General features: G+C 38.5%; 1 protein-coding gene and 1 long non-coding RNA gene across 3 annotated transcripts in view; one reads left to right on the top strand and one right to left on the bottom strand.

Moving 5' to 3' along the window:
- Positions 1-2138: 2138 nt before the first annotated feature.
- Positions 2139-16793, bottom strand: part of LOC130292058 (uncharacterized) — a 61615-nt gene continuing 46960 nt past the window's right edge. Inside the window, exon 5 of the long non-coding RNA XR_008848069.1 lies at positions 2139-2278. This is a non-coding gene — a long non-coding RNA (uncharacterized LOC130292058). The remainder of the gene's footprint in view (positions 2279-16793) is intronic.
- Positions 2867-16793, top strand: part of PLP1 (proteolipid protein 1) — a 78569-nt gene continuing 64642 nt past the window's right edge. For both annotated transcript variants that reach the window (XM_056541507.1, XM_056541508.1), the window contains exon 1: positions 2867-3021. In XM_056541507.1, coding sequence (XP_056397482.1) covers positions 3018-3021 — 4 coding nt within the window. In that variant the 5' untranslated portion in view covers positions 2867-3017. The remainder of the gene's footprint in view (positions 3022-16793) is intronic.

Below are 16793 nucleotides of genomic sequence, written 5' to 3' on the forward strand. Positions count from 1 at the left end.
ACATTCAAGGGTTAATGCTAGACCCTGTGACACTACTCAGCATCACCCCTGTTTACCCTACACCCCCCAAGCTACCACAGTTATATATCCTGTACCTACCTCACCAGGGGGTGTAGATATAGTATATCTATCCATGTACTACATGGCTCACATTGCATAATATTAAACACAATACAGGTTTATTGCTGCCTCTCACCACTACCCTTACCCACCAATTACTATAAGGTAACATGTACTAATACCTAGTCTATATCCTAAGTTACACAGTACACCTATATTTCATTATTTATCCTACATAATTTAGTCTAGGTGGCTGATCACGCTATTTATTGTCTTAGCTACTTATCGGTCACCCTCTTACCATCTATTTACCTTTACCAGAATTTAGTGTGGGATCCTTGTTGGCATATCCTGGGAGCCTCCGGACGGATCTAGTACCACTACCCTGGAGACGCCACTCCAAGGCATACAAACATACTATATGCCTCTACTAATCACCTCCTGGCTATAATGTTACCCCATAGATTCACAGCCATCCTTCTGTTACCATATACCTACCGGTCAGGACACACCTAAGGATTTTCCACCCTATACCACCTTTCCACCCTATACACAAGGTATAAATATGTACTGTGTTATCTTCCCACATGTATCTAACTAACACTATACATACCTCCTTATTACAGATTGCCCAATAGAATTACGGCCACCCTATTGCTACAAAGGACCTACTACTTTGGACATATGGATTGGCTATCTATCCTATCCATAAGGTAACATTATCGATCTCTGGCACACCCATACTATCCTACGATTTTCATAATCAATAACTTACCAGGTCTTTATCTAACTATAGTGAGGATTACCTTTTCTATATTTGCAACATCGGAACTACATAACCATACATGTGTAGGCACACACTGTTGTGCCCGGGTCATTACATGACCTCTGCCTAAAGTATTCCTATGTATCCCTGAGGAGCTACCTGTATTGCTACAAGGTAGTAAAATGCGTTGGATGTATGTTTTCATCTACATATGCATAAACATATATTTTTTGATTCACGTCTACAGTATAATGGCCTATGTGTATATACTTGTGAATACTGAATATTATCCCTGGGGCAAAACCACGTATTCTGTCTGCTACTACAAATGACACATGTTGATTAATAAGCTCCCATTGCGGGTTGTGTGTATTTTGTTATCATATGGGAATACTCTCTATGCAGCAATACTGTACCTGCATACCAGCCTAACTCTCTGTATCCCTGATAGCCTAGGGACAATAAGGAAGTTCTGGTGTAGGCCCAGTCACAAGGACAGGGGACCTACTATTCATAGGCAGGAAATTCAGACTAGGGCAAGAACAGGTCTGGTTATCTACTCATTACCATATTGGGGCTGCTTCTGCATAACTATGTATTATGCACTTAACTCAATGTCTTGAATTGCTTACTATTTGCTTTGTGTGATTTATTGATAAATATCTAAATGGAAATTTTCTTCGTGATTTTTCTGTGAATAACTGAACATATTCCCTCTCTACCCTAGACTGTTACATCTACATTTAGTACCTCTATGAGCTGCTCCCTGAGCCTGCAGGACAGCTTGAATATATTTGGAACTTGTTTGGGGATTCTTATCCACCATCAGGACTATCCTGAGCTGACACCTTTTATCAATTATTCTCTTCTCTCCACACCCAGGGAGATTAGCTACAGTGCCATGGGTTGTAAACTTCTTGATAATGTTGCGCACTGTGGACAAAGGCAAATCTAGGTCTCTGAAGATGGACTTGTAACCCTGAGCTTTTTGATATTTTTCCACAATTTTGTTTCTCAAGTCCTCAGACAGTTCTCTTCTCCTCCTTCTGTTGCCATTGCTTAGTGTGGCACACACAGACACACAATGCAAAGATTAAGTGAACTTCTCTCCTTTTCATCTGCTTTCAGGTGTAATTTGACATGGCCCACCCCTGTTACTTGCCCCAGGTGAATTTAAACGAGCATCATATGCTTGAAACAATCTTATTTTTCCGCAATTTTGAAAGGGTGACAATAATTTTGCCCAGCCCATTTTTGTAATTTGATATGACATTATGTCCAATTTGCTTTTTTCCTTCCTTTTTTGGTTTAGTTCCAATACACACAAAGAGAATAAACATGTGTATAGCAAAACATGTGTTACTGCAATCCTTTTCTGTGAGAAATACTTCATTTTCTAGAAAAATTTCAAGGGTTCCAACATATAATTGCTTCTGTTAAATTCCTGTATTCCTGTATATTTAAAAAAAAATGCAAAATGTTTAAGAAAAATTGTATTTGCAAATGCACATGCGCATTACTTCCAGCATAAACAATTAAACATATTCACCATAACACAGTATACAAATAATGAACAAAACTCTTTGCTCAACATATTTCATTCATTGTATGTGAACGTATTTGCCTTTCATTATAGCTGCAGCTGGTCTTCTAATGGTTCTGGGTGCTAAGCTGTGATAGGAGCTGCCTCTCCCTTCCACAACCCAACGAATACTGTCAGAAGGCACAAATATTAACACTTTCTTTTGGTTGGATTGCTGTGTGCTTACTAATAACATAGTAAATAAGATGGATATACAGCTGAATGGAAAATTAAGAAGGTTCTTTATCATCAACTAACTAGCTTATATCTATATTTTAGGGTTAACATTTTACATAATTCTTATTCTCCACTACTTTCAGTAACAATAAACCTTCACAATAAAGTGATGTGGGGGGAGCTGGCAACTGGGTGCTAACACCCACCATGAGTATATTTTAACCAATGTTCTGCCACTTTGGAGGAAGGTTACCACCCTATTGATTTATCCTACTTACCAGTACCCCAACCATTGGAGAACGGAATGTGTTAAGGGGCTTGGCAAACATATACAAACAATTCAAATGACACTGTGCGGACACAGACTCTGGGGACAGTAACAGAGAGGAATAGGTAACTGACTGACAAGGCTCCTTCACAATTCTGAATACCATGGGTAAGTCACAAGTTGGACAACTATCTATTTCTGATTAAAACTCTTATAAACATACACAAAATAATTATTAAAATAATACAATTTGTATATGCATTAATACCATGAAAATATAAAAGGGTTACTAGTAAATTTGTGATTATTTTATATTTGTTGGTATGTTGTACTATGTTTTGTAAGGCAAACAATGAGGTGTATACAAAAGAACTACACATTTGTACAATCCAAATGTATAGTAGCAAAATAGCAATCATTTCATACAAACTTCTGTTTACAGTACAATTAGAAAGAAAGATACTTATTATTGCACAATGTAATGACAGGAAGTGCATTAAACTCATTGTGTGGATTAACACTGACAGTTATTAGAAGGGATAAAAAAAACCTTAGATTATACAGTGTCCTCTCCAAAAATAAAAAAATAAATAAATAAATTATATATATATATATATATATATATATATATATATATATTTGTATTATATAATATATATCATTTGTATTGTGCTAAATGTCTAACTTTCTTCCTAGTATTTATTTATGATGTATCTATCCTTTATCTTCCTATTATTTATGTAAAATAGGGAAGGCATGAAGCTTCAGGTATATTGCATATTATAGAAGGTTTAAAATTTGATACAAAACATGGTAATCTATGATTTTTTTTTACTGACTATCTATGATTATGAAATCTATGATTTTTATTTTTTTTATTTTTTTTTAACCACAGTGGATTCTTTAAAAAGGAACAATGTAAACCATGTAAAAGGAGCAAAATATATATCATATTTCACCTAATGTTCCCAAAAATGCACATTTTTACTATTAATATCATAATTATTTTTGCCACTTGTGACATATTTTCAATTTCCACCTACAATGCTCCAGTTTTACTCCATTAACTATGTAATTCATATAAAATATGCTAAATTATCTAACTAAAATTCTTTTAACATTATAACCCATTCATTCTCTATCCAATCACCAGTTTTATAAGCTTTGTAATCTCTGTGTATAATGTAAACACTGTGATTTCTCTTTTTATTTAAAGTGAACTGATGAATAGACAGATACACTATACCCGCATGCCTAAAAGGACACACCCATTAAAAATACCTTGTTTAAAGGGTACCTCTCATCAAATAAACTTTTGATATATTTTAGATTAATGAATGTTGAATAACTTTCCAATAGCATGTTAATGAAAAATATGCTTCTTTCTATTGTATTTTTCCCGATCAGTCCTGTCAGCAAGCATTTCTGACTCATGCTAAGCACTCAGAGCTAAACACTCAGAGCTGCCAGCCTGCTTTGTTCACAGCCAAACAGGCTGTGAACAAAGCAGGCTGGCAGCTCTGAGTGTTCTCCTTTGTGAACAAAGCAGACTGGCAGCTCGTAGTGTTTAGGACTCCAGCATGAGTCTGAAATGCTTGCTGCCAGGACTGGTAGGGAGACCCCTAGTGGTCATTTCTTCAAAGTGAAAAATTAAATAGAAAGAAGCATATTTTTTAATAACATGCAATTGTAAAGTTATTCTGCATACATTAATCTATAATATATCAAAAGTTTTTTTGATGAGAGGTACCCTTTAAAGTGAACTGATGAGTAGACAGATACACTATACCCGCATGCCTAAAAGGACACACCCATTAAAAATACCTTGTTTAACATAAGAGTCCCCTGCCCTAGGCAGAGCTGTTGTTATCAAATGTAGTATTCTATGTGGCCATTTTAACAAACGATGATCTATGATCTATCGATGTAATCTATTCACAGACTGGGTCTGACAGAGCAAGAGATTTGGAGACCTAAATGAGCATATAGAAAGGGACTGTAAATACAACATAACTCCTTTAAGTGTGAGGTTATCGACATCAATTACATTATGAACATACATAAAGGGCTTTATTAAAAATTGTACTTTGTGTTTTTATGAATATTGACTAACAATACCAATATAACATATACAATAAAAGCTTTTTTGAATATTATGAAATTATGAGCGATTTTCTTAAATTATATTCTTTGTACTGTTACAAATTGTAAAGTTTCAGGGAAATCAAACTACGCTATTGTGTGTGTGACAGCATAGCTGCGCTGGCTACAGACAAGAGCTTGACATTAGTTTATAACAATAAATTGTATTAGTATTTAATATTACCTGTTCTATGGAAATTGCATAATGTATAAATATATTGATGGTGTTTCACAAAATAGTTTGTAGATCAGCGGTCTTCAAACTGTGGCCCTCCAGATGTTGCAAAACTACAACTCCCAGCATGCTGTCCGGGCATGCTGGGAATTGTAGTTTTGCAACATCTGGAGGGCCACAGTTTGAAGACCAATGTTGTAGATTATGTCATCAATCAAGAGTATGCAAATAAAACAGCTTAAGTGTGACAACTCTTAACATGTTTGGTTTTCACATACAATGTGGCATGTTTATCAACACAACTGCACAATGTTCTTTGTGTTCCTGTAAGTGGGTAGGAATAAAGGGTGGTATCCAGTGTCAGTGCATGACAGGCCCCTCTCACTATAGTCACTTGTCTGTAAAACAATTGTCTATTCTTTGATTGCTTGTAGGAGTGCTGTGTATTGTATACATGTTATGAATATATTTTCTGTATACTAAAACAGTTTGTTGTGAGACAAAACAAAAGGATCACAGTCTTGTTAAATAATTCAAATACATCAGCTTTCTTGGCATCACCAATGCAGATACTCCAGATAAAAATCCCAAAAATGACTAAGGTCCATTGTTTTAGGACTTTGTTATTTATAGTTTTGCAAATTAAAAAATGGTACAAATTGTTGCACTGTGGTAGATGGCGGCATAGCATCTGCATATTGTATTCCTTACACCCAATCTTTTAGGATTGATTAATTAACCTACACCATAAAATATCTGTAAACAAGCCTATATGGAATCAAATGCTGTTATTGATTCTATATTTATCATTTAATTTAAGGGGAAATTAGATTGGCCATAGCAGGAATACTTAACATTTATTCCTGGGATGGCCAAATTTGGTGATGTAGATGTACAGTGATTATAAAGAAAAATACTAACTTTTAATGTAGAATGAGTTGTATTTTAATAGTATCATTTTCAGTAACATATAATGGAGGCTGAATGGAATAAAACATTAATTCCGTAATTGTTTTTTATGGCATGCAGTATGTTTGACTTTATTCTTATTATTTTTTAAGAGTGGGATGAACAAAAAGACAGAAATTCTTGTTTTCAGATGTTCACCATTTGAAAAAGTGTTAGGCTGGGTTGACACCACGTTTTTCAAATATGGTAACCGTATACGGTTTTCCGCAAAAAAAAAACGTATACAACTGTATCCTAAACCGTTTGCATAGAGAATGTATTGTAAACCGTATTCCAAATGTTGTGTACGGTTGCATCCGTTTTGCCTCGGATACGGTGTTGCCGATTTTTCAACCGTAGGCAAAAACGCTGTCGACCACGTTTTTGCCTCCGGTTGGTAAACCGTATGCGAACCATATGCGGTTGTTTTAACATTGTTGTCTATGAGAACCGTACACAGAATTTCAGAATACGGTTGCACATTGTTTTTCTAATCCGTTTTTGGAGTTGACACATGCGCAGATTGGAATTTCAATAGAACAATAGTAACTTTATTAAATTGCTGGAAAACTAATTCCAACAAAATAGCAAAACCGTTGGCAAAAACTGATGCAAACGGATAGAACCATACAGGGAAAAACTGTACGTTTTTACTGTACGTTCCGTTTTAATTTGGAGTCATACGGTTGTATACGGTTGCATACGGTTTTTGCCATACATTTTTTAGCGGAAAAGCGTATACGGTAACCGTATTTGAAAAACGTGGTGTGAACCCAGCCTTAATCTTTTAGAATTTATATTATTTTATACCAATGCGGAGATAAGTGTGATAAGAAAGAGAGTGTGTGAACGTGTTGGGTGTGTGTTTGAATGCGAAGTGTGGGGAGTTAAAAGGGTTATCAGACTTTTACCATTCCTGAGATAAAGAGCCGTTTTTACAGATTTTTGACTTAAGTAAATTATGCCCCCTTGCACCCACAGCACAGCTTATCAACTGAAGACTGCATTTCCAATGAGTCTTTAGTCTTCCTTTATCTCTTCTCCTTCCCCATACTCTAACTGCCTCCATTCTAAACTGCTATCATATTGTAGTATGGGAAAATAAAAGTGTATAGAGGTCAGAAGAGAACTATTTTAGGCATACTCATTTTCATATGAAAACTTTGACTCTTTTAAAAGTAGTAAAATAAAACCAAAACAATATAAATTGGGAATTGTAATCGTATAGACCTACAGAATAAAGATGATGGCCCTGATTTACTAAGAGTGGAGTGAAGGTTTTGTTGTGTTTTTTGCTGTTCCGACTTTTTTTTTCCATGGTATTTACTAATTTACTCCGCTTTCGAAGTGTAGGGTTTTCTTCCCCAAAAATTCACATGATTTTCAGAGTGATTTTCAGAAGAGTGATTTCGAATGAAATGTAGGGAACATGCCCCTTTTCCCAAAAAATACGCCCATTTTGTAGTTTGTTTTTTTATACTCTGAGTGTTTCAGATTCTGTCAGGTTTTTTTCTGGTCCACATTCTGTCGCATGGTCCGTGAGACAGAATTTAGGCGCAAATCCCAACAAAAAGAGTAGGAATTCTGTTAGTAAATGAGGGCCAATGTGTCATTTTAATTGACAACCACACTGCCTAGAAACAGAAGCTCCTGAAAGTAGCAAAATTGTGTTTTTCTTCCAGTTTTGCCCAACAAATATGTATATTTTTTATTTTTGTTTCATCATAGATCTTTTAAAATTAAGCTTTAAGGCAAGAAGGAAAAACATAATGTGCAAAAATGAAAAAATATTCTGGCACAATATTGTTTGGCATTGTTGCCCATCCAAGGTGGCTCCAGCTCTTGCAAAACTACAACTCCCAGCAGTTGTAGTTTTGCAACAGCTGGAGGCACCCTAGTTGAGAAAGGTTGGGCAAAAATGTGTTTGCAACCAATAGCCAAGCACAAACAGAAGTGTAGCGTACCTTCTTCAGGGGTAGTCCTATAGCCTTTATTTACCAGAAAATGGGGATGACTATACTTCCTGTAGTTTGATCCTTCCCTAGTCAAATGCCTTCAGCATTCCATAGGTTTGTATGGGGTCGGACATCGGATGCCGCCTGAGAGGTGTGCAGCATTGCCTGGGGAACAGAGCACGATGTATTCCCCTATCCAGCATGTCCTGCCTCTATCGAGACGCTGGATGAATAAGAACTGTCCCATTCATTTAATGCATCGGAGGGAAAAAATGCCACACGGCAGACAAGTGGAAAGACAACCTTACACACACATACACATTTATTTAAACATTTGCACACACATATACATTTACAAATACACATTTACAAATACATTTACACATACACTGCTCCAAAAAATAAAGTGAACACTAAGATAACACATCCTAGATCTGAATGAATGAACTTATCATATGAAATACTTTCGTCTTTACATAGTTAAATGTGCTGACAACAAAATCACACAGAAAATATCGATGGAAATCAAATTTATCAACTCATGGAGGTCTGGCTATGGAGTCACACTCAAAATCAAAGTGGAAAACCACACTACAGGCTGATCCAACTTTGATGTAATGTCCTTAAAACAAGTCAAAATTAAGCTTCGTAGTGTGTGTGGCCTCCATGTGCCTGTATGTCCTCCCTACAACGTCTGGGCATGGTCCTGATGAGGTGGCGGATGGTCTCCTGAGGGATGTCCTCCCAGAACTGGACTAAAGAATCTCCCAACTCCTGAACAGTCTGTGGTGCAACGTGGCATTGGTGGATGGAGCGTGACATTATGTCCCAGATGTGCTCAATAAGATTCAAGTCTGGGGAACAGGCAGGCTAGTCCATAGCATCAATGCCTTACTCTTGCAGGAACTGCTGACACACTCCAGCCACATGAGGTCTAGCATTGTCTTGCATTAGGAGGAACCCAGGGTCAACCGCACCAGAATATGGTCTCACAAGGGGTCTGAGGATCTATGTTTCTACGTTAATGGCAGTCAGGCTACCCCTGGCAAGCACATGGAGGGCTGTGTGGCCCCCAAAGAAAGGCCACCCCACATTATTACTGACCCACTGCCAAACTGGTTATGCTGGAGGATGTTGCAGGCAACATAACGTTCTCCACGGCATCTCCAGACTCTGTCAAGTGTAAACCTGCTCAGTGTAAACCTGCTTTCATCTGTGAAGAGCACAGGGTGCAAATGGTGAATTTGCCAATCTTGGTATTCTTTGGCAAATGCCAAATGTCCTGCACGGTGTTGTACTGTAAGCACAACCCCCACCTGTGGATGTCGGGCCCTCATACGACACTCATGGAGTCTGTTTCTGACTGTTTGAGTTGACACATGCACATTTGTGGCCTGCTGGAGGTCATTTTGTAGGGCTTTAGCTGTGCTCCTCCTGCTCCTCCTTGCACAAAGGAAAAGGTAGCGGTCCTGCTGCTGGGTTTTTGCCCTCCTACGGCCTCCTCTACATCTCCTGATGTACTGGCATGTCTCCTGGTAGTGCCTCCATGCTCTGGACACTAGGCTGACAGACACAGCAAACCTTCTTGCCACAGCTCACATTGATGTGCCATCCTGGATGAGTTGCACTACCTGAGCCACTTGTGTGGGTTGTAGACTTCGTCTCATGCTACCACTAGAGTGAAAGCACTGCCAGCATTCAAAAGTGACCAAAACAGCCAGGAAGCATAGTAATAGAGAAGAGGTCTGTGGTCACCACCTGCAAAACCACTCCTTTATTGGGGGTGTCTTGCTAATTGCCCATAATTTCCACCTGTTTTCTGTTCCATTTGCACAACAGTATGTGAAATTGATTGTCATACAGAGTTGCTTCCTGAGTGGACAGTGTGTTTTCACAGAAGATTGACTTGGAGTTACATTGTGTTATTTAAGTGTTCCCTTTATTTTTTTAATCAGTGTATATACACATTTATAAATACATTTACACATACATGTGATAAAAAAAAGGAAAAAAGAGGTGTGTAGCTCACTTGGACTAGAGATATGTACCCAAGGTTACAGGTGATGCCTTCACCCAAAAAGGCCAGGAACAAATAAAAATGGATGTATAAACAATTGTCAATTGATTATGTAAGCCAGTCCTCAAAGGTACATATGGAAAGAAAAGAGGATAGATCCAGTTATAATATAGATAACAATTTATTCAGATGAGAATATATGATCAAAGCCTCCAATCGCCCCAGCAGGGCCCTTGCATAGGACAAAGGGGCCCAACAGATGTTACAGAATGTCAGGGAATGAACCAAAAATAAAAAAGTTTATAAAAAATGTTTGTCAATAATATATAATAAATTGTTCGGATGTGTATACCAAAGCGCATTAGTCAATCATTATTTTACCCAGCTGCTACTATTATATTTAGTTGGTATACACATCTGAACTAATTATTATATATTATAGACACACATATTTTTATCAACTTTTTTATTTTTGGTTCATTCCCTGACATTTTATAACATCTGTTGAGCCCCTTCGCCCGATGCAAGGGCCCTGCTAGGGCAATTGGGGGCTTTGATCATATATTTTTATCTGAATAAATTGTTATCTATATTATAACTTTTCTTTCCATATGTACCTTTGAGGACTGGTTTACGTAATCAATCGCACAATTGATTATACATCCATTTTTATACATACATACAAGTGTTTATACATTTACACACATATACACTTTATATATACTGTACATTAACACACATATAAACATCTATAAATACTTTTGCTTACACACATTTATAAATACATTTAAACACACAGAGAAGAGACAGAGCATGGGGGTCAGTGGTTGTTAGGAGTGGCGGGGAGGGGGAGCCAGGGGAATGAAATGTCTCATGATACGTGATGTTTCGTACTCTCAGCTCTGCACTGAGAGTACGAAACATCGCTAAAGGATGAGAACATGCCTCCATAGAGATACAGAGGCACTGGGGCAAAATATTAAAATACTTCTAATTACTAAGTTGTTGATCTGCCCTTTCCATTACTTATAAATTGTAATTTTTGAAACCTGGATAACACCTTTAAGATTAAAAGATTTAGGAGTTTATAGGAGAGCCAATTGAATTAACTGAAATATTAACTGTCTGATTCTGTCATATATCTGTGCTATCCTCATTAAAATGTTCTGCATATTTGACAATGTTATTCCGTGTACATTTTGCTCGATGTATGCAATCCTTGAACAGTGATTCGAGGGTGCATATTTCTGTGAGAGATGTGTGTAAGTTGATCATTTGGAAGCCCAGATTTTGGATCTAGAGGAGCAACTGACAAGACTGAGACAACATGGAAAGGAGTCTGCTGTTCACTGAGCAAGCACTCTCTGGGACAGAGGGGGTAAAGTAGTGTGAAATTGCAGAACAATGAGGAAGCTAGCTGGGTTACAGGTAGAAAATGCGTAAATAAACTAGTCCTCAACCCCACCTATCCATACATATATTATATATACACTGCTCAAAAAAATAAAGGGAACACTTAACCTCTTAAGGACCCATGACGTACCGATACGTCATGAGTCCGCTCCCGATCTATAATGCGGGGCCACGGCCGGGTCGGGCCCGGCCTCTAACAACGTCCGGGACCCGGGCACTGATCGCAGTGCCACGCGCTTTTAACCCTTTAGACACTGCGTTCAAGGTTGAACGCCGTGTCTAAAGTGAAAGTAAAACCATGCCGGTTAGCTCAGGAAGCTGTTCGGGATCGCCACGGCTAAATCGCGGCATCCTGAACAGCCTACAAGACAGCCAGAGGGTCCTTACCTGCCTCCATGCTGTCCGATCGCCGAATGACTGCTCAGTGCCTGAGATCCAGGCATGAGCAGTCAAGCGGCAGAACCATCGATTTCTTATGAGAAACCACTGATCAATGTAAAAGATCAGTGTGTGCAGTGTTATAGGTCCCTATGGGAGCTATAACATTGCAAAAAAAAAAAAAGTGAATCACAAAAAAGTGAATAAAGATCATTTAACACCTTCCCTAATAAAAGTTTTAATCATCCCATAAAAAAAAAAACAGTGTAAATAAAAATAAGCATGTGGTATTGCCACGTGCGGATATGTCCAAATTATAAAAATATATCATTAATTAAACTGCACGGTCAATGGCGTACGCACAAAAAAATTCAAAAGTCCAAAATTTTTTGGTCACTTTTTTTTATCATGAAAAAATGAATAAAAAGCTATCAATAAGTCCTATCAATGCGAAAATGGTACCAATAAAAACTTCAGATCACGGCGCAAAAAAATGAGCCCTCATACCGCCCCATACGCGGAAAAAGAAAAAAGTTATAGGGGTCAGAAGATGACAATTTTAAACGTATACATTTTCCTGCATATAGTAGGTTATCAATTAAATCATATGGACCTAAAGAATAAAGAGAAGGTGTAATTTTTACCGAAAAATGTACAGTGTAGAAACGGAAGCCCCCAAAAATTACAAAATTGCTTTTTTTTTTCAATTTTGTCTCACAATGATTTTTTTATCCGTTTCGCTATAGATTTCTGAGTAAAACGACTGATGTCATTACAAAGTAGAATTGGTGGTGCAAAAAATAAGCCATCATATGGATTTTTAGGTGCAAAATTGAAAGAGTTATGATTTTTTAATGGTAAGGTGGAAAAAATGAAAATGCGAAAACGGAAACCCCCCAGGTCCTTAAGGGGTTAAACAACACAATGTAACTCCAAGTCAATCACACTTCTGTGAAATCACATTGTCCACTCAGGAAGCAACTCTGTATGACAATCAATTTCACATGCTGTTGTGCAAATGGAACAGACAACAAGTGGAAATTATAGGCAAGAAGCAAGACACCCCCAGTTCTTCTCAGTTCCTATGCTTCTCAGTTCCTATGCTTCCTGGCTGATGTTTTGGTCATTTTTGAATGCTGATGGTGCTTTCACTCTAGTGGTTGCATGAGACGGAGGCTACAACCGATACAAGTTGCTCAGGTAGCGCAGCTCTTCCAGGATAGCACATCAATGTGAGCTGTGGCAAGAAGGTTTGCTGTGTCTGTCAGCGTAGTGTCCAGAGCATGGAGGCGCTACCAGAAGAAAGGCCAGTACATCAGAAGATGAGGAAGAGGCCGTAGGAGTGCAACAACCCAGCAGCAGGGCCTTTGGGCAAGAGGGAGAAGGAGGAGAACTGCCAGAGCCCTACAAAATGACCTCCAGCAGAGGGCCCGACGTCCACAGGTGGGGGTTGTGCTTACAGCCCAACACTGTGCAGGACTTTTGGCATTTGCCAGAGAACACCAAGATTTGCAAATTCGCCACTGGCGCCATCTGTGCTCGTTACAGATGATAACAGGTTCACACTGAGCACGTGACAGATGTCACAGAGTCGGGAAAAGCCGTTGAGAATGTTCTGCTGTCTGCAGCATCCTCCAGGATGACCGGTTTGGCGGTGGGTCAGTAATGATGTGGGATGGCTTTTCTTTGGGGGGGCCGTACAGCCCTCCATGTGCTTGCCAGGGGTAGCCTGACTGCCATTAGGTACCAATATGAGATCCTCAGACCCCTTGTGAGACCATATGCTGGTGTGGTTGGCCCTTGGTTCCTCTTAATGCAAAACAATGCTACACCTCATGTGACTGGAGTGTGTCAGCAGTTTTTGTAAGAGGAAGGCATTGATTCTATGGACTGGCCCGCCCGTTCCCCAGACCTGAATCTGATTGAGCACGTCTGGGACATCCTGTCTCGCTCCATCCAACAATGCTACTTTGCACCACAGACTGTCCAGTAGTTGGCAGATGCTTTAGTCCAGGTCTGGGAGGACATCCCTTAAGAGACCATCTGCCACCTCATCAGGAGCATGCCTAGGCATTGTAGGTAGGACATACAGGCACGTGGAGGCCACACACACTACTGAGCCTCATTTTGACTTCTTTTAAGGACAATACATCAAAGTTGGATCAGCCTGTAGTGTGGTTTTCCACTTTTATTTTGAGCGTGACTCCATATCCAGACCTCCATGGGTTGATAAACTTGATTTCCATTGAAAATTTTTGTGTGATTTTGTTGTCAGCACATTCAACTATGTAAAGACCGAAGTATTTCATATGATTAGTTCATTCATTCAGATCTAGGATGTGTTATCTTAGTGTTCCTTTAATTTTTTGAGAAGTGTATATCCATATATATATATATATATATATATATATATATATATATATACAGTGGGGATCAAAAGTTTGGGCACCCCAGGTAAAAAATGTTTATTAATGTGCATAAAGAAGCCAAGGAAAGATGGAAAAATCTCCAAAAGGCATCAAATTACAGATTAGACATTCTCATAATATGTCAACAAACATTAGATTTCATCTCCATCATTTACACTTTCAAAATAACAGAAAACAAAAAATTGGTGTCTACAAAAGTTTGGGCACCCTGCAGAATTTATAGCATGCACTGCCCCCTTTGCAAAGCTGAGACCTGCCAGTGTCATGGATTGTTCTCAATCATTATCTGGGAAGACCTGGTGATGTCAATCTCAAAGGTTTTAAATGCCCAGACTCATCTGACCTTGCCCCAACAATCAGCACCATGGGTTCTTCTAAACAGTTGTCTAGAAATCTGAAACTGAAAATAGTTGACGCTCACAAAGCTGGAGAAGGCTATAAGAAGATAGCAAAATGTTTCAGATGGCTATATTCTCTGTTCGGAATGTAATTAAGAAATGTCAGTCATCAGGAACAGTGGAAGTTAAAGCAAGATCTGGAAGACCAAGAAAAATATCAGACTGAACAGCTTGCAGGATTGTGAGGAAAATAATTCAAAACCCACGTTTGACTGCACAATCCCTCCAGAAAGATCTGGCAGACACTGGAGTTGTGGTACACTATTCCACTATAAAGAGATACTTGTACAAATATGGTCTTCATGGAAGAGTCATCAGAAGAAAACCTCTTCTACGTCATAACCACAAAAATCAGCGTTTGAACTTTGCAAATGAACATATAGACAAGCCTGATGCATTTTGGAAACAAGTTCTGTGGACCGATGAGGTTAAAATTGAACTGTTTGGCCGGAATGAGCAAAGGTACGTTTGGAGAAGAAGGGGAACAGAATTTAATGAAAGGAACCTCTGTCCAACTGTTAAGCATGGGGGTGGATCAATCATGCTTTGGGGTTGTATAGCAGCAAGTGGCACAGGGAACATCTCACGAATAGAAGGAAAAATGGATTCAATAAAATTTCAGCAAATTTTGGATGCTAACTTGATGCCATCTGTGAAAAAGCTGAAGTTAAAGAGAGGATGGCTTCTACAAATGGATAATGATCAAAAACACACCTCGAAATCCATGGGGGATTACATCAAGAAGCGTAAACTGAAGGTTTTGCCATGACCTTCACAATCTCCTGAACTCAACATAATTGAAAATCTATGGATAGACCTTAAAAGAGCAATGCGTGACAGACAGCCCAGAAATCTCAAATAACTGGAAGACTTTTGTAGGGAAGAATGGGGAAAGATACCTCAAACAAGAATTGAAAGACTCTTGGTTGGCTACAAAAACTGTTTACAAGCTGTGACACTTGCCAAAGGGGGCAGTACAAGGTATTAATTCTGCAGGGTACCCAAACTTTTGCAGACGTCATTTTTTTGTTTTCTGTTATTTTGAAAGCGTAAATGATGCAAATAAAATCTAACTTTTGTTAACATATTATAAGAATGTCTAATCTGTAATTTGATGCCTTTTGGAGATTTTTTCCATCTTTCCTTGGCTTCTTTATGCACATTAATACATTTTTTTACCTGGGGTGCCCAAACTTTTGATCCCCACTGTATATTATATATACATACAGTATATATATATATATATATATATATATATATATCCAGATGGTGTCTGTGCTGTCCTAGTAAGAAGAAAAATAGGAGAAACTCCTCTATAACTACCTTTACATAAGAACAAACTGAGTTCAAATACCATTATAACAACAGTAAATCAAAATAATTGAGGTGTAGACAGGATTATACTAACAAAAATAACCAGAGAAATTGCAATATTCTATTGAATAACCATCTGAGTGTTCACACATGCATGCATAACCTGGGATGTCAGTTCTAGCAGCTACCCATGCTCTAGTCACGCAGTCACGCCTCCTCCCATAGACATGAATGGAAGGGGTGTGGTGTGACATCACAAGGGACATGGCCGTGATGTTACGACCACAGCTGCCAGAATCAAGCATTTGTTTAGAACGCCAGGTGCTGCAGTAGATTGCAGGGGGGGCCAGCAGCGGGACCCCCGCGATCAGACATCTTATCCCCTATCCTTTTAATTAAGAATAAGATGTCTAGCAGCAGAGTACTCCTTTAAGGCGTGAATGAGAGAAAAAGCGTGAGAAACCAGAGCGCAATCCTAGTTCATTATCCCATCTTATTCAAAATGAAAGTATTAGAAAGAAGTTAGGCTAACAATAATTGAAGAGCACAACATCTATAACAGCATATCATGAATGTAGGTCAGCAGCCCTGGAACACCCGATCTCCTCCGGATCTCGGCAGTCAGCAATAGTATTTAGGACAAAAGACTTCCAGCTAAACGTGCATTCTTTTGATCAGTGGAGGTCTGAACAACGAACCCCACTGATCAGAACTTGTGACATGTCGACAGTTCTGCTGACTATAGTGAAAGATAAAATATCTGTCTCAAAT

The sequence above is a fragment of the Hyla sarda genome, chromosome 9 (genome assembly GCF_029499605.1).
Source record: "Hyla sarda isolate aHylSar1 chromosome 9, aHylSar1.hap1, whole genome shotgun sequence".
Taxonomy (NCBI): domain Eukaryota; kingdom Metazoa; phylum Chordata; class Amphibia; order Anura; family Hylidae; genus Hyla; species Hyla sarda.